This window comes from Megalobrama amblycephala, linkage group LG2 (assembly GCF_018812025.1).
Source record: "Megalobrama amblycephala isolate DHTTF-2021 linkage group LG2, ASM1881202v1, whole genome shotgun sequence".
NCBI lineage: Eukaryota > Metazoa > Chordata > Actinopteri > Cypriniformes > Xenocyprididae > Megalobrama > Megalobrama amblycephala.
In genome coordinates this window covers 36,976,931-36,995,279 of record NC_063045.1, presented here as the reverse complement: position 1 = coordinate 36,995,279, position 18,349 = coordinate 36,976,931, and the positions used below count along the sequence as shown (strand labels likewise).

Here is an 18,349-nt window from a genome sequence, read left to right as displayed (position 1 = left end):
CAATCAGGTACATAAATAATTATATGGATAAGAGATATTGATCTGAGATTAAACTGATTTAAAATCGTACATGTTTGTTATCTTAATCCATTACAGTGAACAAAATAATCGCAAAATGCCAGCAGCTGCGTTTGTATGAAACGAGAGAGCGAGTCCACGATACAGGATGACATAATTAAATAACTACATAAAATTTGACTGCTTTTTAATATTTTATTAGCTCACCAAAGGCAAAACTTTGACGAGGAAAAACCGTTCCTAGCAACCATGTAACGTTAGCACTGCAGACTTCAGTAACCCGGAAGAGCCTGTGTTAACTGTTATTAGCGGTTGTTACCGATTCCTTCATGAGTTCAACCAAAGTCCCTTTAAGACAAGTCATTTCACTCGGCGGCCATCTTTGAAACGCCTTTCGGTTATCCTGGGCATCATGCAGCTCCTATCTCTTTGAATGGGGAAACATCAGATTCTCCAAAACTGTTCGCCAACCTTACGACTAAATTTCATATTTGAAATCACCAATGAAATCTAACAACAACCAACTCATACATTTAGTTTCTAAAACGCTCGAATCATGACAAAAAAGCTGTATTTTTTCAGGCTGGATCAAGCTAATGCGCATGCGCAGACCTAAATGCGCGTCTCTTCGGAGGCGCACGTCTGACTGTTTCTATAGAAACCGGTGATTCTAACGGCCGCTGCAGTGACGCGATAACTTTACTAGTCGGCGATTGGCTCTTATTTAGAAGGCGGGACTTATTCCGCCATATTGCGCGTTACACTTTCTCCCATTCAAAACAAAACGAGTGACACGTCTTGTGTTATTCTATAGTCTTTGGTTCAACTGAATAGTTCCGACTTCTGGGCGATGTCTGAGTTACAACTGGATATTTTTGGAGTGAACCAAAGATTTTACTTATGGTACAAATGTTACTTGTATAGTAGAACATTTCAGAAATATGAGTTTAATCATAGTCTACTGGAAATATGTTTATATGTCTTGTATTACATTTTATAATATTTAAATGAAATATATTTTATAAAAACATGCACATAGAGCACGGAATGAGACCACGGGATACGTCATATGATGACGAAGAATTGGAATTTTTATCATCGATTCGCGAACGATTCATTCCCGTCAGGTCAGCACATTGCGATAATGACGCAGCAGTTTTAATTTACAGTTCATTAAGTAAGATAAAATGAAATAACTATCAGTTCAGAGGCAAAATGACAATGTATTTGTTTACACTTATTACGCCAACAAAATAGCCTCAAATGAAGGCAAAGTAGAAAACCCGCCAATCAAATTACTGAACCGGAAATAACGACTAGCAATGAGTAAACTTCGACGGATTTACTTTATATATTGTGACTGAAATACACAACAGGAACAAGCTATGATTTTCATGCAGTTTCATCATTAAGATATTCATTCAGGCAATTTATTTCCAAAATTTTAAAATGAAAAAAGGAAAATCAAACAGCTAACAGAATTTTAAAAAAGGACAAGGAATATAAGAGAAAGTCACATAAAAGGTTCTTTAGTTCTATAACATATTCATAATCAGTTCAGTGCAAGTATAGTGATTTTGACCCATTGTTCACAAAGTATCCTACTTAAGATGCTTGGTCATTTAAAATTCCCAGTGTCCAGTGCTGCTATATAGGCTACATGAACTCTGTGCATTTAATACAGCAAATCAACTCCCTTTACCAAAGAAGTAGTTAAAAAAGTAACAAAATTACAGTATCTTAAAGTCTAACATACCATTGATCAGTCACAAAACAGTGACGGTTAAGGTCATTTAAATTATAGACATTCCAGAAAAGTGAGGCAACATATTAACAGCATGTACAGTTTCAAAACCCCGATGATACCATGGGCAAAAGGCTCAATAGAAATCAAAATACATAAACAGACAAGGACAATGTATATCCAGCAGAGAATGTGTATGAAACATTTCTTCAGGCAGAAAAACTTAACTGATTGCATGAAACATGATATTCATTGCACGTAACCCTACGGTACGGTGTTCAAAGGCAAATGAGAGGTAAAGTTTCATTGTTTGATTCTGTTAGCACAACTTAAAATAATGCCAAACAAAATGGCTCAGATAATTTTATAGCCATGTTTAACCGCTGCTGCAGGGCTGACTGTGTCTGTAGTTCATGATGTACACAGCGGTCTGGTGCCACCAGTAGAACATGACCACCACCAGCACGTGCCAGAGCTGGTGACTGGCACCAAGATAGTTCAGCTGGCCTGTGAGGACAGAAAACAAACAGCTGTGTAATTATTAGCTCTATTTTCAATTTGTTTCTTGACTAATGTGGTCATGATTTTGTTTGATTAGATTATTGTAATTATTTACAGGAATTTAACAGAAAAAAATAACCTGGGAAGTATCGTTCTGGGATTTTACTGACGTAGAAAAGGAACGCTGAGGCAGCGATCACATACATGATCATGACTCGAGGAAAAAACACCTGTAAAGAGAGGAAGTGCTTTCATGAATCAAGTCATGTAAACATTTATATTAAATATAGAACAAGGTGATAGTGTTTCCTCCTAATAGTGTCTCCAATACATGACAAGCAAATATATCACCTTTACGATTTCAGAGTCAAATCCTCCGTTGATCCAGACCCAGTGGCAGGCTGGGATAATGCCGTATCCGGCCACCGAGCAGAACATAACGGAGCGCAGTTTCTTCCACTGCTGTGTGAGGTAGAGCGGATGAATTTGAGCTGCAAACACAGCCAGGATGAGAGCCAGCACCGTCAGCAGGTACACCTGCCTCCAAAACTGAAACAAACATCACGTGTTTTTATAACCATAGTGGATATCAAAGAGTCAATCAGTACTCAAATCTACATTTGTACTTAAATTAATCAGATAACTACGGAACCCCTAAAGGGACATGGTGTAAAAAATATGAGATGGAAGGAGAAATAATATTTCAAAACTTTTGCGTTCACTCGCAAAGAACTCAAAAGTTTTGTGAGCAAATGCAAAGTTTCTTGAGGGAATGAAAAACATTTGTGAGAGAATGTAAAAAAAAAAAATATATATATATATATTATTAATTTTTTTGACAATTTAGGGGGGGGTTTACACAACGCGCATCTAAGCATCTAAAAAGGATTTGAATTTTTCTTTAAGTTCTTAAAGTCAGCATGAAATGAAAAATCTGAATGAAAAATTATAATCTATTTTCTAAATGCATGTTATAGATCTTATAACAATTCTTCTGTGCATTTGTTAAATTTAATTTTTATTTTTATTTTTAAATTTGACCTCGTAATGTTTAATCAGAATGTCATAACTGGACCTTCAGGTGAAGCTCATGTTCTTCTGCATCGCCCTACTTTTTTTTTTTTTCAATAATCAGTTAGGGTCAAAAATATGTCAATATGGAAGAAAATGGAAGGAATTTTACTTCCATTTCATTGTGACTTTATGTAAAAAAAAAAAAAAAAAAAAATATATATATATATATATATATATATATATATATATATATATATATATATATATATATCAAAGTTGGAAAAAAGAAACCATGCATCCTCAGGCTTGAAGGCCACTCATTTAAAATACATGTCATACACTGTTGCAGTAGAAGGCATAGAAGACTCCAGGCACATAACATCCCAAAATCCCCACGGATATTCCAGCGTAGTCCAGAGCAAGCCAGCGGCGACACGTCTTCTCCGAGCGATGACAACAGAACAAGTGGTAGCCCACAGAGCACAGCATGCAAACCTAACCATAGAATAATACCCATAAATGAAAAAAAGCTTATTTGTTCATGTGCATTCTAGGTACTTTATAAAAATATGAAGTATAGTTACAATTTTACCTGAAAACAAAACAGTCCTATTGAATAAATTACATAGTCCTCTCGTGACGCCCCTGAAGACGGCAGGACTGTGGCCATATCGTTTACTCCCAGCGAGAAGAACAGCAGGAACCCAAGCAGATGACTCCAGATGTTCACCGTCTCATTGGACAGAATGAATATACTGTGGGATATGAGTAATAATGAGTAAACGAGCAGCAACACATCCAGTGTTTCAACAGGGAAAGAAACGCACCTTTTGAGGCACAGTTTTGATGGCAGGTGTGCTCTGTATCCATCTGTGATGTATGGATTCTCCTTCAGAAACACTGGGATCTGTTCATAGGTGTACAAGCGGATCCCTCTGGGCACAAGCACAGGCCAGTACTGGTAGCTGCCCAGCTCGATGTAATGAGTGCTTTTGAGGGTGTTCTGAGGCATCTTGGTTCAAGTGGCTGAAGGAACAAGGCAGATCGATTACAGACCCTGCTTGCAACTTGGAAAGTTAATATAACTGTGTCTCAGTTTAAATAACACACAAAACACAGACTGAAAACGGTGCAGCATCTTTGAAGAGCAAAAATCAGCTCAGCAAGACAGCTGTTAAGAATTTAAACGGAGACAAATGAATGCTACTGTTCCGAGTTTAAATCACTTACTCTTTGCATGTCTTAATATTTTTTTTTGCTACTAAGATAACAATAATTAATACATTCCCGTTTATTTTATACAAAGACACAACAATATCGAACATGCATAAATGTTTTGTGTGTGCCATGAGCTGCTGCAGGCTAACAACTGCGCTTCAATGAGGATTACATTAGGCTTTTAAATCCATTAGATCTCAGTTTAATTACCGCAAACCTCTTACCTCCACGTAAAGGCCTGCAGTCTATCCCATTCAGCCCTATATATTAGTTAATTTCTGTTTAATAACAGAATATGAGCTTCATGTTGATAACCGGCGGCTAGCCGTCCAGCTAAAGGCTAAAGAAACGAGTGTGTGACATTAAAATCCTGCGACAAACGCACAATGCGACGCAAGTCACTCTCGCTTCATAAATGGTTTTATTTTACGGGAAAGCATGCAAAGTAATGAAACAATTAAAAAGGTTTTACATAAAAGTCTCTTAAATGTCATATTGTTATAAATATTATAAATATAATGTTTAAATGTAGATAAAAAAAAATGTAAGCCTCACCCAAAACAATAAAAATGTAGTTTGTCTTTTGATCACGTACAATTATGTGAAATCTATATTGCTGTCCAAGTACAAAAAAACAATACGTTTGTTATAAAATGATACTTTTAGCTATTGATTGTGTTCATGGCAGTGATTTAAATCAGACTTATTTCGTTATGTAGTTCGTATTTAAATTTTAACTATTTAAATAACATGTCTGCTTCTTAATCACCATTTTACTTTTTGCCAAAATAATCTCTCATAATATAAAAGATTAGGATTATCATTTGGAATATCCAGACATTCTAACATGCTATAATCAAACATTAAACAGTCTGTTGATTGTGCTTCAGATTAATCCCTGATCTCCTAAATAACTGCTAATCTATCTGCTGAGCTGTGAGCTTTCACTATATAATCACACATATTCTCTCAGAACATTTGAGTAATAATAATGTCAAGAATTCAGTGTGCACTGTATCAACACATAAATTAACCATTTACTTTTTATTTTTAAGGTACTACAAGCTTTTACATTTCATCATAAATCATTCATTATTACATCATAAATCTCACAAGTGAACTGTATTATAATTTATTTGAAAGCATTCTAAATGCCATTTACATCATTAACAAATATTATCACTCATGTAATCTATTGATTAAATCGAATTATAAATAAAAAATAAGAACAAATATTTAAATATACATCTCTACCAATTAACTGGAAAATTAACACCCTTACTAATAATAATGGAAAATAATAATTTAAATTTCTTTCCTTTACAAACCCATTCTTAATACACTTGCAAGAAGGCACTGTATTGATTTGTACCTAGAAAATATTAAAAAAAATAAGTGTTATAAAAGCAGTAAATTCAACCACATACAAAGACATGCAGAAAAACCAGCAGGATAGATTTATACATGTAAGAATTAAAATCCAAAAGTTTTAATTCAGAAGAACAGCTTTGCACACTGTATCCATACGGTGTGGATTCCCCAATCCAAGTTGTCTGAATGTGTCTGAAAAGTAACATTTGAACACATACAGTCAAACCAAAAATTATTCAGACATTTTAGATATTTTTGATATACTTTTACTAGTGGGTGCAGGACACTATAGTTCATTTATGTAAGTGAGGATAGCAAAATAAAGTAAACTGCGACATATTATACCCAAAAATTCTTCATACAGTGGACTACCAGTAAAATGTATAAAAATTTTGAACCAAAAATTATTCAGACACTTTGACATAAGTGTTATCCGACATAATTAATTTTAATTTTTTATGACAGTTTAACTCTGAGATCTTGTCATATTTTATTACCATTTTTTAAAACTATAGCGAATAAACTGTATTAATGAATGAAATGTTCAAGGTGTCTGAATAAATTTTGGTTTGACTGTAGGTCTAGGTACATCAAAATTTCTAGGCTTTCCAAAGTAGTATCTTTAAATTGATCAGAACTCACTTTAAAGTGTGTTTGGTCAATGACTCTGAACCCGGGTGAATTTGATGCAGCGCCCCTGAAAGACAAAAAAAACCCCAACTAAAGCAGGTTGTTACACATTACAGATATGCGGAATGGAGGACCGACTATCCCACCACCCCCTCTTTCAGTCACACTCATCTCTACCATCTCTTTACCCCATTATCTCTTATCAATGTGAAATATGACAAATCAAATCTCTTAATGTCTCTGCCTCATGTTACAAGCTATGCCCTCATTTTGAGACTGGTGAAAGATCTTTCTTCCACCATTCACTGACTATATATCACATTAACCCTACTGATGCTAAATCATCCACAATGGATTTTTTAAATGCACCTCATATGGTAAAAAATAATTATTTTGACAATATTTTTGTCACACTGACATCTGTGATAATTTGAAGTAATTGAGAGAGATTTGATTTTAATTGGTGGTAAGGAAGCAGCAATGATGGAGGTCAGGCAGGTTGATCAAGCAACACTAATGTTTGACAAACCCTGTTTGGACAGATCTGGTACCATGAGTGCAGAACAGGTACCAGTATCGAAAATTAAGGCCTATTCACAGCAAATCTGAATCTTTGAAATGAAAATGTACAATGAAGATGTACAATAAGATTTTATACAAAAAGATTTTTATATTTTATGAAGAAAATGAGTTGAAAATCCTGCCACGACATTGCAAGAGCATTGCTATGCAGTTGCTATGCCATTGCCAGGAATTTTTTTACTGGTCCAAGGCAGATGGAAAACTTAAGTTGCATGCTTTATTTGCATCAGACTTAAGTTTTTTTTTTTTTTTTACTGCCAAAGACAAGAGAACGAAATGAGAAAAAATTAAAATATATAATATTTTCCCATCATTAATATTTCCATATAAACATTGTTTTTATCTTATTTTGTTTTTAAATCTTATTTTTCTTTCTTGTCTTTTAAGAAAAAAATGTTTTACAAGAGTCTATTCATGCAAAGATATACTGATGCCCACAGTCAAACAGTTCAACAATATTCACATTGTGCCCTAGAAGGACATCCAGTTAAACTCAAACTAAGTGTGACAGTGAAATCAGCGAGAGGTCAGAGGTCACTCTCGGCAGTGAAGTGTCAGGCGAGGGCCGAATCAGTGACAACCGGAACTCTGACAGTTAGACCTACCTAATGATTGTAATACTGACGACTCCTCTGATGAGTGTGTGTTTGAGGGTCAGTTCATGACCAGTCGGAGCACCATAATGAGATATAAGACGAGAGTGCGTTTGCGTGTGTGATCTGGTCTGTCTGTGACAGCACTGTCAGCCTCGTTTGTGCAGCTTATTAGTGCTAATGAGCCTTTTCAGCTGCCCAAATGAGGGACTGAACTAAGCGGCTTGAGCAACACAATGGCTCTGTTCCAAAGCCTAGTGAGCTACTGTACGTACAGTAAGCAGCTTTTTAAGGCATCATAGGTTCATGTTCCAAAAGGTAGGCAGAAACATTATGATACCTTCTTTTAGCAAATCATAGAATGCTTAACAAAAAGAGCAATCCCATAATGCATTCAGACAAGCTCAGAGAAAAAAAAAAATTAATTTAAGAGAAATTACCATTAAAATATATCATATAATTTGTTAAAAATACTGCAAAGTATCAACAACAAAAAAGTTCAATCAAATTAAAATGTAAAGTTTGTGTTTTAAAGGTGCCCTAGATTCAAAATTTGAATTTACCTCGGCATAGTTGAATAACAAGAGTTCAATACATGGAAAATACATACATTGAGTTTCAAACTCCATTGCTTTCTCTTTCTTATGTAAATCTCATTTATTTAAAAGACTTCCGGAAAACACGCGGATCTCAACATAACACCGACTGTTACGTAACAGTCGGGGTGTACGCCCCAATATTTGCATATGCCAGCCCATGTTCCCAACATTATGAAAGGCATTAGACAAGGGCAGCCAGTAACGTCTGGATCTGCACAGGTAAATCAACAGACTAGGTAAGCAAGAACAACAGCGAAAATGGTTAAATGGTTAAATGGTTAGCGAAAATCTAAATGTTTCGTTAGCATGTTGCTAATGTACTGTTAAATGAGGTTAAAGTTACCATCGTTTCTTACTGTATTCACGGAGACAAGAGCCGTCGCTATTTTCATTTTTAAACATGTGCAGTCTGTATAATGCATAAATGCAGTGTAGAATTAGCCGTTAGCCACGGAGCATAGCCTCAAACTCATAGAGAATCAAATATAAACATCAAAATAAATACTTTACTCACATGATTCGATGCATGCACACAGCATGCATGACGAACATCTTGTAAAGATCCATTTGAGGGTTATATTAGCTGTGTGAACTTTGTAAATGTGCTGTAATATAATCGAGAGCTCATGTGGCAGGGAGCACGCGAATTAAAGGGGCGGCACAGTTAATGATGCCCCAAAATAGGCAGTTAAAAAAATTAATAAAAAAAATTCTATGGGGTATTTTGAGCTGAAACTTCACAGACACATTCAGGGGACACCTTAGACTTATATTACATCATGTGAAAAAGCATTCTTGGGTACCTTTAAATATTATGTGTTTTTATGCTTGGTATTGTGCTGTTAGCTTAGCAACATGCTAATGACGAATTCTGTTGAAATCAATTGAGAATTGAGTCTATAGTTCTATTCAGTCAGGACTAGTTTTCATGGAGGAGGACGTTAGAGAAATTCGTGTTTCACAGATGTACTTTGTGATTTTAATCCTGTCCGAATCTGCCATGTCTGTGATGTTTCTCAGTGAAAATTCCAGGGCAAATTACCTACTGTTTTTCGGTAAACTAATCTAATCTAATCCTGTCCAAATGCGAATGTCTGTGAATGCTGATATTGTATTATCCTAAACTTCTTATAATGTGTTTTTGATCTACCTGAGCTGCTGTTTGCACACCAATATTTTGCAAGCTTTCATTTCAATATGGATGATATATGACACAAAATAAAACGATAAAATTAATAAATAGCGCCAAATCACTGAAACTGCAAAGACTGCCCATTTTTTTAATATCAGTGTCAGGTAAGATACTTGTCTATATTTTTCTGCTCACGTATGTTGGTTTATTATAAACAGCTACTTGTGTGTAAACTCATGTGAAGTTTACTTGAATAGTGTTTTAATAATAAATTAAAGATATATCAATAATAATAAATTCAAAGACATAGGCCATACATGATGCACACAAGAACAGTAGATGACCTTCTGTAACACCAACATCTACAAAACACACACTCCCACCTCTGTAATAAACATGGAGATGTTAGTCCTGTCCGAATCGGTACATGAAATCACAGATGTCAGGTGATGAGAATTGTTACTCAAATATCGTTTAGAAAGCTAGTCCCGTCCAAATAGGGCTTATGGTGATGTCTTTGTAAGAGGAGTGCTATATAAAATTTGTTGTTCCCCATGTAGAGCATTCCAAATGGCCCGTTTCAGTTCACTAGGAAGGTTCTGGAATAAATCCAAGTGATGACTAGTATTTTTTTGTTTAATGATTCTTCTGTACAAATCTTATAACATGTAAAATAAGTTCCTTCTTTGCTGATCAAATAATTTAATTAACAAAAGCAAATGTTCTTCTGTTGGTAACATACAGATTTGCAAACAAAAAGCACATAGGCTTAAGATGGCAACTGTACCTTGTCATTTGCTGTAGGTCTCATGATAGCAACTCTGTCGTATTGTCTACGCAGCAATGCTAACACAGCATCAAAACGACTCTACAAATTCAAATTACACAAAAGCATATTATAACATTTCTCAATACATACTGTACATCATCCAAAAACAAAAAGACAATGTGTTGACAGACAACTTACTTTAATGGGAGTGTACCATTTGTCTGGGACTGGGGCCTGATATATTGGTGGTGGTCTGGGTGGGGGTCTTATTACAGGCTCTTCAAACTCCTCCTCTGGCATTTTGACCACAGCATTTTTGGCTTTTGCTAACCGCGCCCCTTCCTCTGTAGAGCCCTTTTCACCCCAGCGAACCTGTGGATGTTGTAAGCTTTAGCGTATATCCATAGAACGTTTGTTTTTGCCGTCAGTAGATTGCATTGGATTGTTGCGTTACCTCCATGCGTGTAATACCTCCAGGCCCTCTGCCACCATAATAAGATGCATCCACTGTAGGCCATTTCTTCTTCGGCAGAGGGTCCATCTCAGGCTCCTATAAGATCACACCAAGCATTTCAAGACATTTCCAGTTCAGCTAATTCAAATATATTTCAAGTCCCAATGTACCTACAGGTATTGGGCGTGGAGGCGGAGGGCGAGATGGGGGTGGATCCCTGATTACCTGCCATAGGAGGAGAAAAACAGCCCTCAAGAATATTAATATCTTATTAATATACACAAGTGTGTGGAAAAGAACAGAACTTGTGCTCACCACAGTGCAGCAGAGAGGCCAGAACCACCATAGCACAATTAAACCCACAAGCACCAGCAGCACCAGGATCACAATGATCATCACTATCCCATCAGACTATGAGAAACGAAAAGATGAATGGAACAATATATATATTTAAATATATATATATATATATATATATATATATATATATATTTTATAAATATTAATCATGGGAAAATATTATATATTTTACGTTTTTCTCATTCCGTTCTCTTGTCTTTGGCAGTTGTTTATGTAAAAAAAAAAAATAAAAAATAATTCTGATGCAAATAAAGCATGCAACTTAAGTTTTTCATCTGCCAACTTACTTTTTTTTCTGCCAAATGATAAAATGTGCCCTTGGACCAGTAAAAAACACCTGGCAATGGCATAGAAACTGCATAGCAATGCTCTTGCAATGTTGTGGCAGGAATTTCAACTCATTTTCTTTATAAAATGTAAAAATCTTTTTGTATAAAATCTTATTGTACATCTTCATTGTACATTTTCATTTCAAACATTCAGATTTGCTGTGAATAGGCCTTTTCGATACTGGTACCTGTTCTGCATTCATGGTACCAGATCTGTATATATATATATATATATATTATTATTATTATTATTTTTTTTTTTTTTTAACCAAAAATTATTCAGACATTTTTTATATATTTTTACTAGTTGGTGCAGGACACTATATTTCATTTATGAAAGTGAGGATAGCAAAATAAAGTAAACTGACATATTATACCCAAAAATTCTTCATACAGTGGACTACCTATAAAATTTATAAAAATTTGGGACCAAAAATTCTTCAGACACTTTGACCTGACCATGTTTTGCCAAAGTGTTATCTGACATAATTAAGATAATTTTTTCTGACACAGTTTAACTCTGAGATCTTGTCATATTTTATTATAATTTTTTTTAACTATAGTGAATAAACTGTATTAATGAATGAAATGTTCAAGGTGTCTGAATAAATTTTGGTTTGACTGTATATAAATACACACACACTTTTTCCTATAATCAGAATGTTCATTGTGATATTTACTGACCTGAGCAAATTAATGTATTATTATAGTTGGTTTGTTTAAAAATGTATTGTACTTACACATGTGTTGGCATATATTGTGATTGGACTTGAAATGAAAGACTGGCCATTATTCAGACTAATGAGCACATCGATTGAGCTGTCGAGAGAGGGAAAGTACATGATTTAGTGCCAAATGCAGAGCATAGTTTGTCATACAGTGAGTGTCAAAACAGCGCTGTGCTAAAGTCTTCTTTTTAAAACAACAAGACAAATGAATTTGGGAAATTGTTCAATTTGGGAATTAATTTGTTCAAAACAAACTTGGCAATGATGAAAAGCAAACGGTGGGTCATTTTGCATTTCTCTTTAGCTGGTAAACAAAAATGTGCTGTAGTCACACACACTGCTTTGTTTCAGCCCTGCACTGAGCCTGCTCCTTATCAGTTGTCTATTAGCTAAGCTATAAACAGAAACTGAGATAGAAACCGCCAGGAAAAGATGATGAACTCGTTCCCTTTGCATGTCGGCTTGTAACAGCTGTAGCTCTGAATGGAGAGCCACTGTTCTCCAACAGAAGCTGGTCGAATGCCACTTACTGTCCAACCTCGGTCAACACTGGAGCTGGACACAGCACGTAATTATCCTTCACTATACTCGCCCTCTCATCTAGAAGGAAGAGAGAGCAGCATGGGATTGCTGTAAAATGCCAAATACAGGCTGAAACACAATGGCCTTATTTAAGGATGTAGCTGCTTGCAACTTCCCCATCGGCTAAAAAGAGTAAGAGCCTCTCGAGGCCATGCAGATTTTGGGATCACACTTGCTAACAAAAAATAAATAAATAGCATTGTGGCTTACCATGCCACATATTCATTTGCTGAATGGGGAGTTGAATTATATGCCTTGTTTTATATGGGGTATCTTTGTGGATAGGGCGTCTTGTTTTGTTTTATAATAGATGTAATGCATTAAATGGCTTACTGTAAGGATCCTGTTGATTGACAGATAATGTGCAGACCACACCCTCTGAGGTTCTTCCCTGTGTGAAGCCCCTTCCTCTCAAAACAATGTTGAACGATTCTAAAACACAATGTTTACACTAGAATTAGTCATGATCATGAGCTGTACGATTAATCGTTAAAAGATCACGATCTTGATTCAAACACCCACGCAATTTTATTCTTAAATGATCACGATTCGCGTGTGTCTATTAAACCTTTACAAAATTATACAGGAACAGTCATATCTGGTCAGCACTGCCACTGATTCAGAGAAAGGAGTTATCATGTATATGTATGAAACAGCTTCACAAACAGTATTTTCGAACCACAAAGTATCATTATTTTTGTCTTAGAATAATCCATATTATTACAGAAGTACTGGGATAAAAGTTTACAGTTCAGATATAAAGACTAATGTATGTCTACGGTAGCGTGACAGATGCAAGATTGTATCATTACATCGTTACATCAGTAGGTGGCAACAAGTGACTGTTACAAAACGTATGTCATTGAATCATTCATTCAAAAGATTTGTTCAAAAACACTGATTCATCCAGTAATGAAACAAGTGGCCTTTATTTAGAATTTTAGAAAAAAAAAAAAAAAATTGGCACTTCATATTTTGTCAGAAACTCTAGTAAATTACTTGTTATTTTGTTTAGTTGTCTGTTCATGGGAAAATCGTGATCTCTGTTTGAAACAAAAAATATATTCTCAATTTTTTCCAGAATCATGCAACTCTAGTCCAAAGGGATAAAATCTTTTACATGGACCTTTTTAGACGTACCATTCACGCAAATGCTGGAGGGCTCAAGGTTAAAAATCTCTACACAGGATTTCTTTAAAATCTGTAAACGCAAATACAACTCAATTAGAAGGCAGCATACAAACCACATGTAATAAATGTCATTTTTGCTTACTTATTCTAAACCTCACCGAATTTACGATGTTTTTGAGGGCATGAAATCCATCCACAACAGGAAACACATGATCTTTGCTGTCTGCAATATCTACAAGCTGATTAAGAATACACACAATTAAAAACTGGCATACCATGTCAGAAAAGAGCTTTTTTCAGAATCACACATCTCTGTAGCTGCACATTCTTGAAGCAATTTTGCTACCATTTCCCAAGCCGGAATCAATTTCTTGCTAATGTAAAATGAGCCGGATATGTGCTTTGCAAAATCCAATTACACTCAGCATCATCCTGCCTGGACAAGCACATCCACCACAGTCAATATAAAGGGTCCCTCTGTTACACTAATGCTGCTACTAATGCTCATAAAAAAATAAAAAAAACAATTTCATCATGACAACAACATTCCCATGACAGTAATTATAAGTGATACACCAACAACTGATGGACTACAATAGACTTAGACAAAAGAGTATGTCAGAAACTAGATTTTTACATTTTCTGATGAAAATTTTGCTTGGCTGTGAAATGCACCACCATGATGCTAGTGTGGTGTGGGTAGTTGCCAAGGTGTTGCTATGGGGTTGCTGAGGTGTTCCCACCGATTTTTAGCATATTGCAATTGCTACGGTGTTTTGCCAAACTATAATGTGGTTGCTAAGGTGTTCTGAGTGGTTTACAGCACATTGCTATGGAGTAGATAGAGTGTTTGCCAAGCTATTATGTGGTTGCTAAGGTGTCCTGAGTGGTTTATAGCACATTGCTATGGAGTAGATAGGGTCTTCTAGGTGGTTGCCAGGCTGTTTTGTGGTTGCTAAGGTGTTCTGAGTGTTTTTTTAGCATGTTGCTATGTGGTAGCTAGGGGGTGCTGGGTGGTCACCAGGCTGCTTTGTGGTTGCTAAGATATTCAGTGTTTATAAGGTTGTTTCTATATAGTAGCTGTTCTGGGTGGTTGCTAGGTGAAGTTAAAAGAGTCCACATCCAAGTTTCTGCTCAGGTCCCTCCTTCAATGTACTTCTATGGGATTTTTCATCCGTTTTATTATCCAATAGATGAAAAATGTATGTCTTTAATATTTAGTAGTGCTGTTAAATCGAATTAATCATGATTAATCGCATCTAACATAAAAGTTTTATATTATTTATTAAATTTACAAACTTTTTTGTTAGATTTTTTGCAAATAATCAATTTGACAGCACTAATATTTAGTGTTAGTTTTTAACATTTTATAGCATTTAATATTAAGTTGTTTTTTTTAATAGTATATTCCACAGCAGGTTTCATCTCTCTGTTGAAAAGTCTTACTTGGTTTGCATCAAAGTCCTTCACGCCAACACAATAAACCCGTGCACCAAACTGCCTCGCCTGATCAGCCTGAGAAAGCACACAGGCAATTAATTAAATACTTTATTATTAAATATTTTATTTAAAAAAATAATGTGCATAATATTTATATAAATGCAAAACGTCAAAATTTACAATTTTGCAGTACAATTACAATTGTATTGCAAAAAAAGGTGGACTGATTTTATCTCATTTCAAATATGTAATCATTTTCATGTAACAAATGCTTCCATAGGTTATGCAACATAAATATTCCATATATGTGTTGTGCTGCTTTACCTCTTTCACAGCAAGGTCATGCAGATAGACCTCCAGCTTCCCATCAGTCAGTGCAATTATGATGCTAGAAGCTCTTGCGCCCTGGGTAGCCATTTGTTCTGATGCCTAAAATGTTTTTATTTGTTATGACCTTTGACAAACATATAGAAAAATATGTGCTTTTGAGAATAAGCTATTTACCTTTATAAATCCCTCATGCATGTAGGTATCACCAGCAGGTCTGATCTCGCTCAACTTTTGCAGACCATTATCAATAGCTGCCCTAAATGCCCAGGAAAAACATCAGCTTTATGCTTTTGATCTGTGGTACAGTAGGATTTATATTAACAATACTACAGTATGACTCACTAAATGAAATCGCACCTGTCTCCAGTGAGAGGTAACACTACTTCTGCACTAGAGGAAAACACTATGAAGGACACCCTCATTTTCGGGCTAAAGGAAGCAGAAACAATTATGAATTGTAAAATCAAATTTACTCTATGGGTGGGTAAGAAAGATCTGTTTTCTGAAATATTCTGATATACACTATAACTATTTGGTAGTGCAGTAATTGGTGTAAATTACTACTGTGACACTATTTGAGGTTGACCATTGTGCCCTCATGCCCAAACTTGCATTAACTAGGTCACCATACCACACACTAATCCAAACACACATCTTACACAGTCTCAAGTTAAACATAGTAATCTAAAATTAAGTTTATATTTAGTTCCACACATGTGCAAGAGGTTGAGACTCAAACAAGTGGTTTGTAACAGGCAAGACTTGAGTGTGGTAGTGCTGAAACTCTATAACCCATCGGATAGCTTTAGTTGATTATTAAAAAAGTAAATTAAAAATATTTTAACTGAACGTTTCTTACCTTACAAAACGATTAGTAAGTTGTTCCACAAATCTATAGATCTCCAGCCAGTTGTCAGACACACTGCCTGACCTAGAATTATGGTGAACAGTGAGTGCTTTACAAGATAAACAGGGCCATATAAGGGCTCCTGAGAGCTTTGTAGAAAAAAAATAAACTGAATAGGCTACCCAAAAATACCAGGACTAATAATGAGCTCACTTGAGTTATTAAACGTAGCCTATTGATAATATTTCAGTCAGGCGAGCACACACTGAGAGAAAGAGAGGTGCGCGTGTGTGCTTGTACGTTTTATAAACATACAGCCTATAAGAATATAGACATATACAGTCATGCTGTCAAACTCACCGATCCAACACAAAATATAAATCAAAGGCTCCATGGCAAGACCCAGTATCTCCTTTCCCAAATGAAGTCAGGAGAGAGATGCAGAAAAATTGGAGGACCCAAGTCGCATGATCGCTGTCTCCTCTCATTCCTGTCTTGTACTGCACTTTGTTGTTGTTATGGGAACACATCAAATCCAATACTAGAAATGCAGTTGACGCGCGTGGACTGAGCGCGCAGTTATTTTACTCTTGCATGACAGCGCGTGCTCACCATAGAAGAATAAAACACTCTTTAAAAAGCCATTCCTGCTCCAGCCTTCAGGAATTGTTATTCGTTTTCTCCCGTTTTCAAATATCCATTTCCTCCACTCGAGATTAATTTCATTCCGTAAAGTTTTTTCTATTTTATTCAAAGAGGGTCCGGTTTACATTGCAGTCAGGAGGAACACGATTCAGTGCGCATGCGTCTGTGCAAGAGCGTGTGAAGGGATACTTTTGTGACACTAGAGAGCACCGTACGAAATGAAAGACCTTTGGTAACAATAGCCACCCAAAAATGAAATTTCTGTCATTAATTACTCACCCTCATGTCGTTCCACACCCTTCGTACATCTTTGGAACACAAATTAAGATATTTTTGATGAAATCTGAGAGGTAAGTTATATGACTCGTCCATGGACACCACTTTCAAGGTCCAGAAATGTACTGAAAAAACAGTCCACATGGCTGCAGTGGTTCAACCTTAATTTTATAAAGCGATGAGAATACTTTTTGTGCATAAAAACAAAACAAAAATAACAAATTTATTCAACAATCTATTCTCTTCCCTGTCATTATCCTTACGCAGCTGACGCAGTAAGCACAGTGAAGGCTTCCGTGTTTATGTCCGAATGCCAATTCGGTATTGGCCAAAGCTGTACACGTGAGCAGCACAACGGATGCGTGTGATGTTGATGCAGGAGCCGGCCAATAATGAGTCACGTTCTGACGTAGAATCTGGAAGCGCTGGACATAAACAACGTATGAGAATGACACAGAAGAGAAGATATTGTTGAATAAAGTCGTTATTTTTGTTTTATTTTTGCGCACAAAAAGTGTTCTCGTCGATTCATTAAAATTAAGGATGAAACACTGCAGTCACGTTGACTGTTTTAACAATGTCTTTAGTACCTTTCTGGACCTTGAAAGTGTTGTCTATGGACGAGTCATATGCCTCTCGGATTTCTTCAATAAATATCTTAATTTGTGTTCTGAAGATGAGTGTAATTAATGACAGAATTTCAATTTTTGGGTGAACTAACCATTTAAGGTTTATAGTATGTGTTAATAGTGATCAACAACAAAAAGTAGCTAGGTCATTTGATTAGAGAAAATAACCACGCCACCCTCCTTTTTTCAATCACTGTCTAACCACCGATCCCCCACACACCACACTACACCCCAAGTGGGTTCGGGACCCACTTGGCCCCTGCTGCACCCACCCACCACACCCTGTCAGTGGGGGCCAAGTAATAGTACCGGCTTCACATGTTTCCCTGGGGGTCATTAGTGCCATTACACCCAACCCAAGCATGCTTGAGCCCCTCGCCCCAGGGTGTTTGTACATGTAAACCTGGTGCCAGTCCGAGCCAGAGAC

At 36.0% G+C, this 18,349-nt stretch overlaps 2 protein-coding genes across 7 annotated transcripts; both read right to left on the bottom strand.

Annotated features, from left to right (window-relative positions):
* Positions 1-1,345: 1,345 nt before the first annotated feature.
* Positions 1,346-4,897, bottom strand: paqr3b (progestin and adipoQ receptor family member IIIb). Its single transcript, XM_048173870.1, has 7 exons — positions 4,720-4,897; positions 4,105-4,303; positions 3,870-4,032; positions 3,617-3,772; positions 2,615-2,812; positions 2,403-2,493; positions 1,346-2,269 (listed from the first exon to the last, which is right to left on the bottom strand). Exons 2-7 carry the CDS (start codon positions 4,287-4,289, stop codon positions 2,139-2,141), a joined length of 924 nt encoding a protein of 307 aa, XP_048029827.1. The 5' UTR covers positions 4,290-4,303; positions 4,720-4,897; the 3' UTR covers positions 1,346-2,138.
* A 615-nt stretch (positions 4,898-5,512) lies between these two features.
* antxr2b (ANTXR cell adhesion molecule 2b) lies at positions 5,513-17,354 on the bottom strand. 6 transcript variants are annotated; one of them, XR_007182395.1, is made up of 19 exons: positions 16,733-17,319; positions 16,385-16,456; positions 15,883-15,954; positions 15,700-15,781; positions 15,520-15,624; positions 15,202-15,270; positions 13,914-13,994; positions 13,765-13,825; positions 12,958-13,056; positions 12,573-12,642; positions 12,055-12,133; positions 10,941-11,036; positions 10,800-10,850; positions 10,626-10,721; positions 10,370-10,543; positions 10,190-10,270; positions 6,509-6,563; positions 5,960-6,058; positions 5,513-5,867 (listed from the first exon to the last, which is right to left on the bottom strand). XR_007182395.1 is itself a non-coding variant. In XM_048173859.1 (18 exons), the coding sequence occupies exons 1-17, from the start codon at positions 16,900-16,902 to the stop codon at positions 5,990-5,992; spliced, it is 1,527 nt and encodes a 508-aa protein (XP_048029816.1). In that variant the 5' UTR covers positions 16,903-17,329; the 3' UTR covers positions 5,513-5,867; positions 5,960-5,989. The 6 variants fall into 6 exon arrangements, 5 of the variants coding, with proteins under 5 accessions (XP_048029816.1, XP_048029820.1, XP_048029807.1 ...); XM_048173859.1 differs by lacking the exon at positions 6,509-6,563 and having other exon boundaries at positions 16,733-17,329; XM_048173863.1 differs by having other exon boundaries at positions 5,513-6,058.
* Positions 17,355-18,349: the final 995 nt, after the last annotated feature.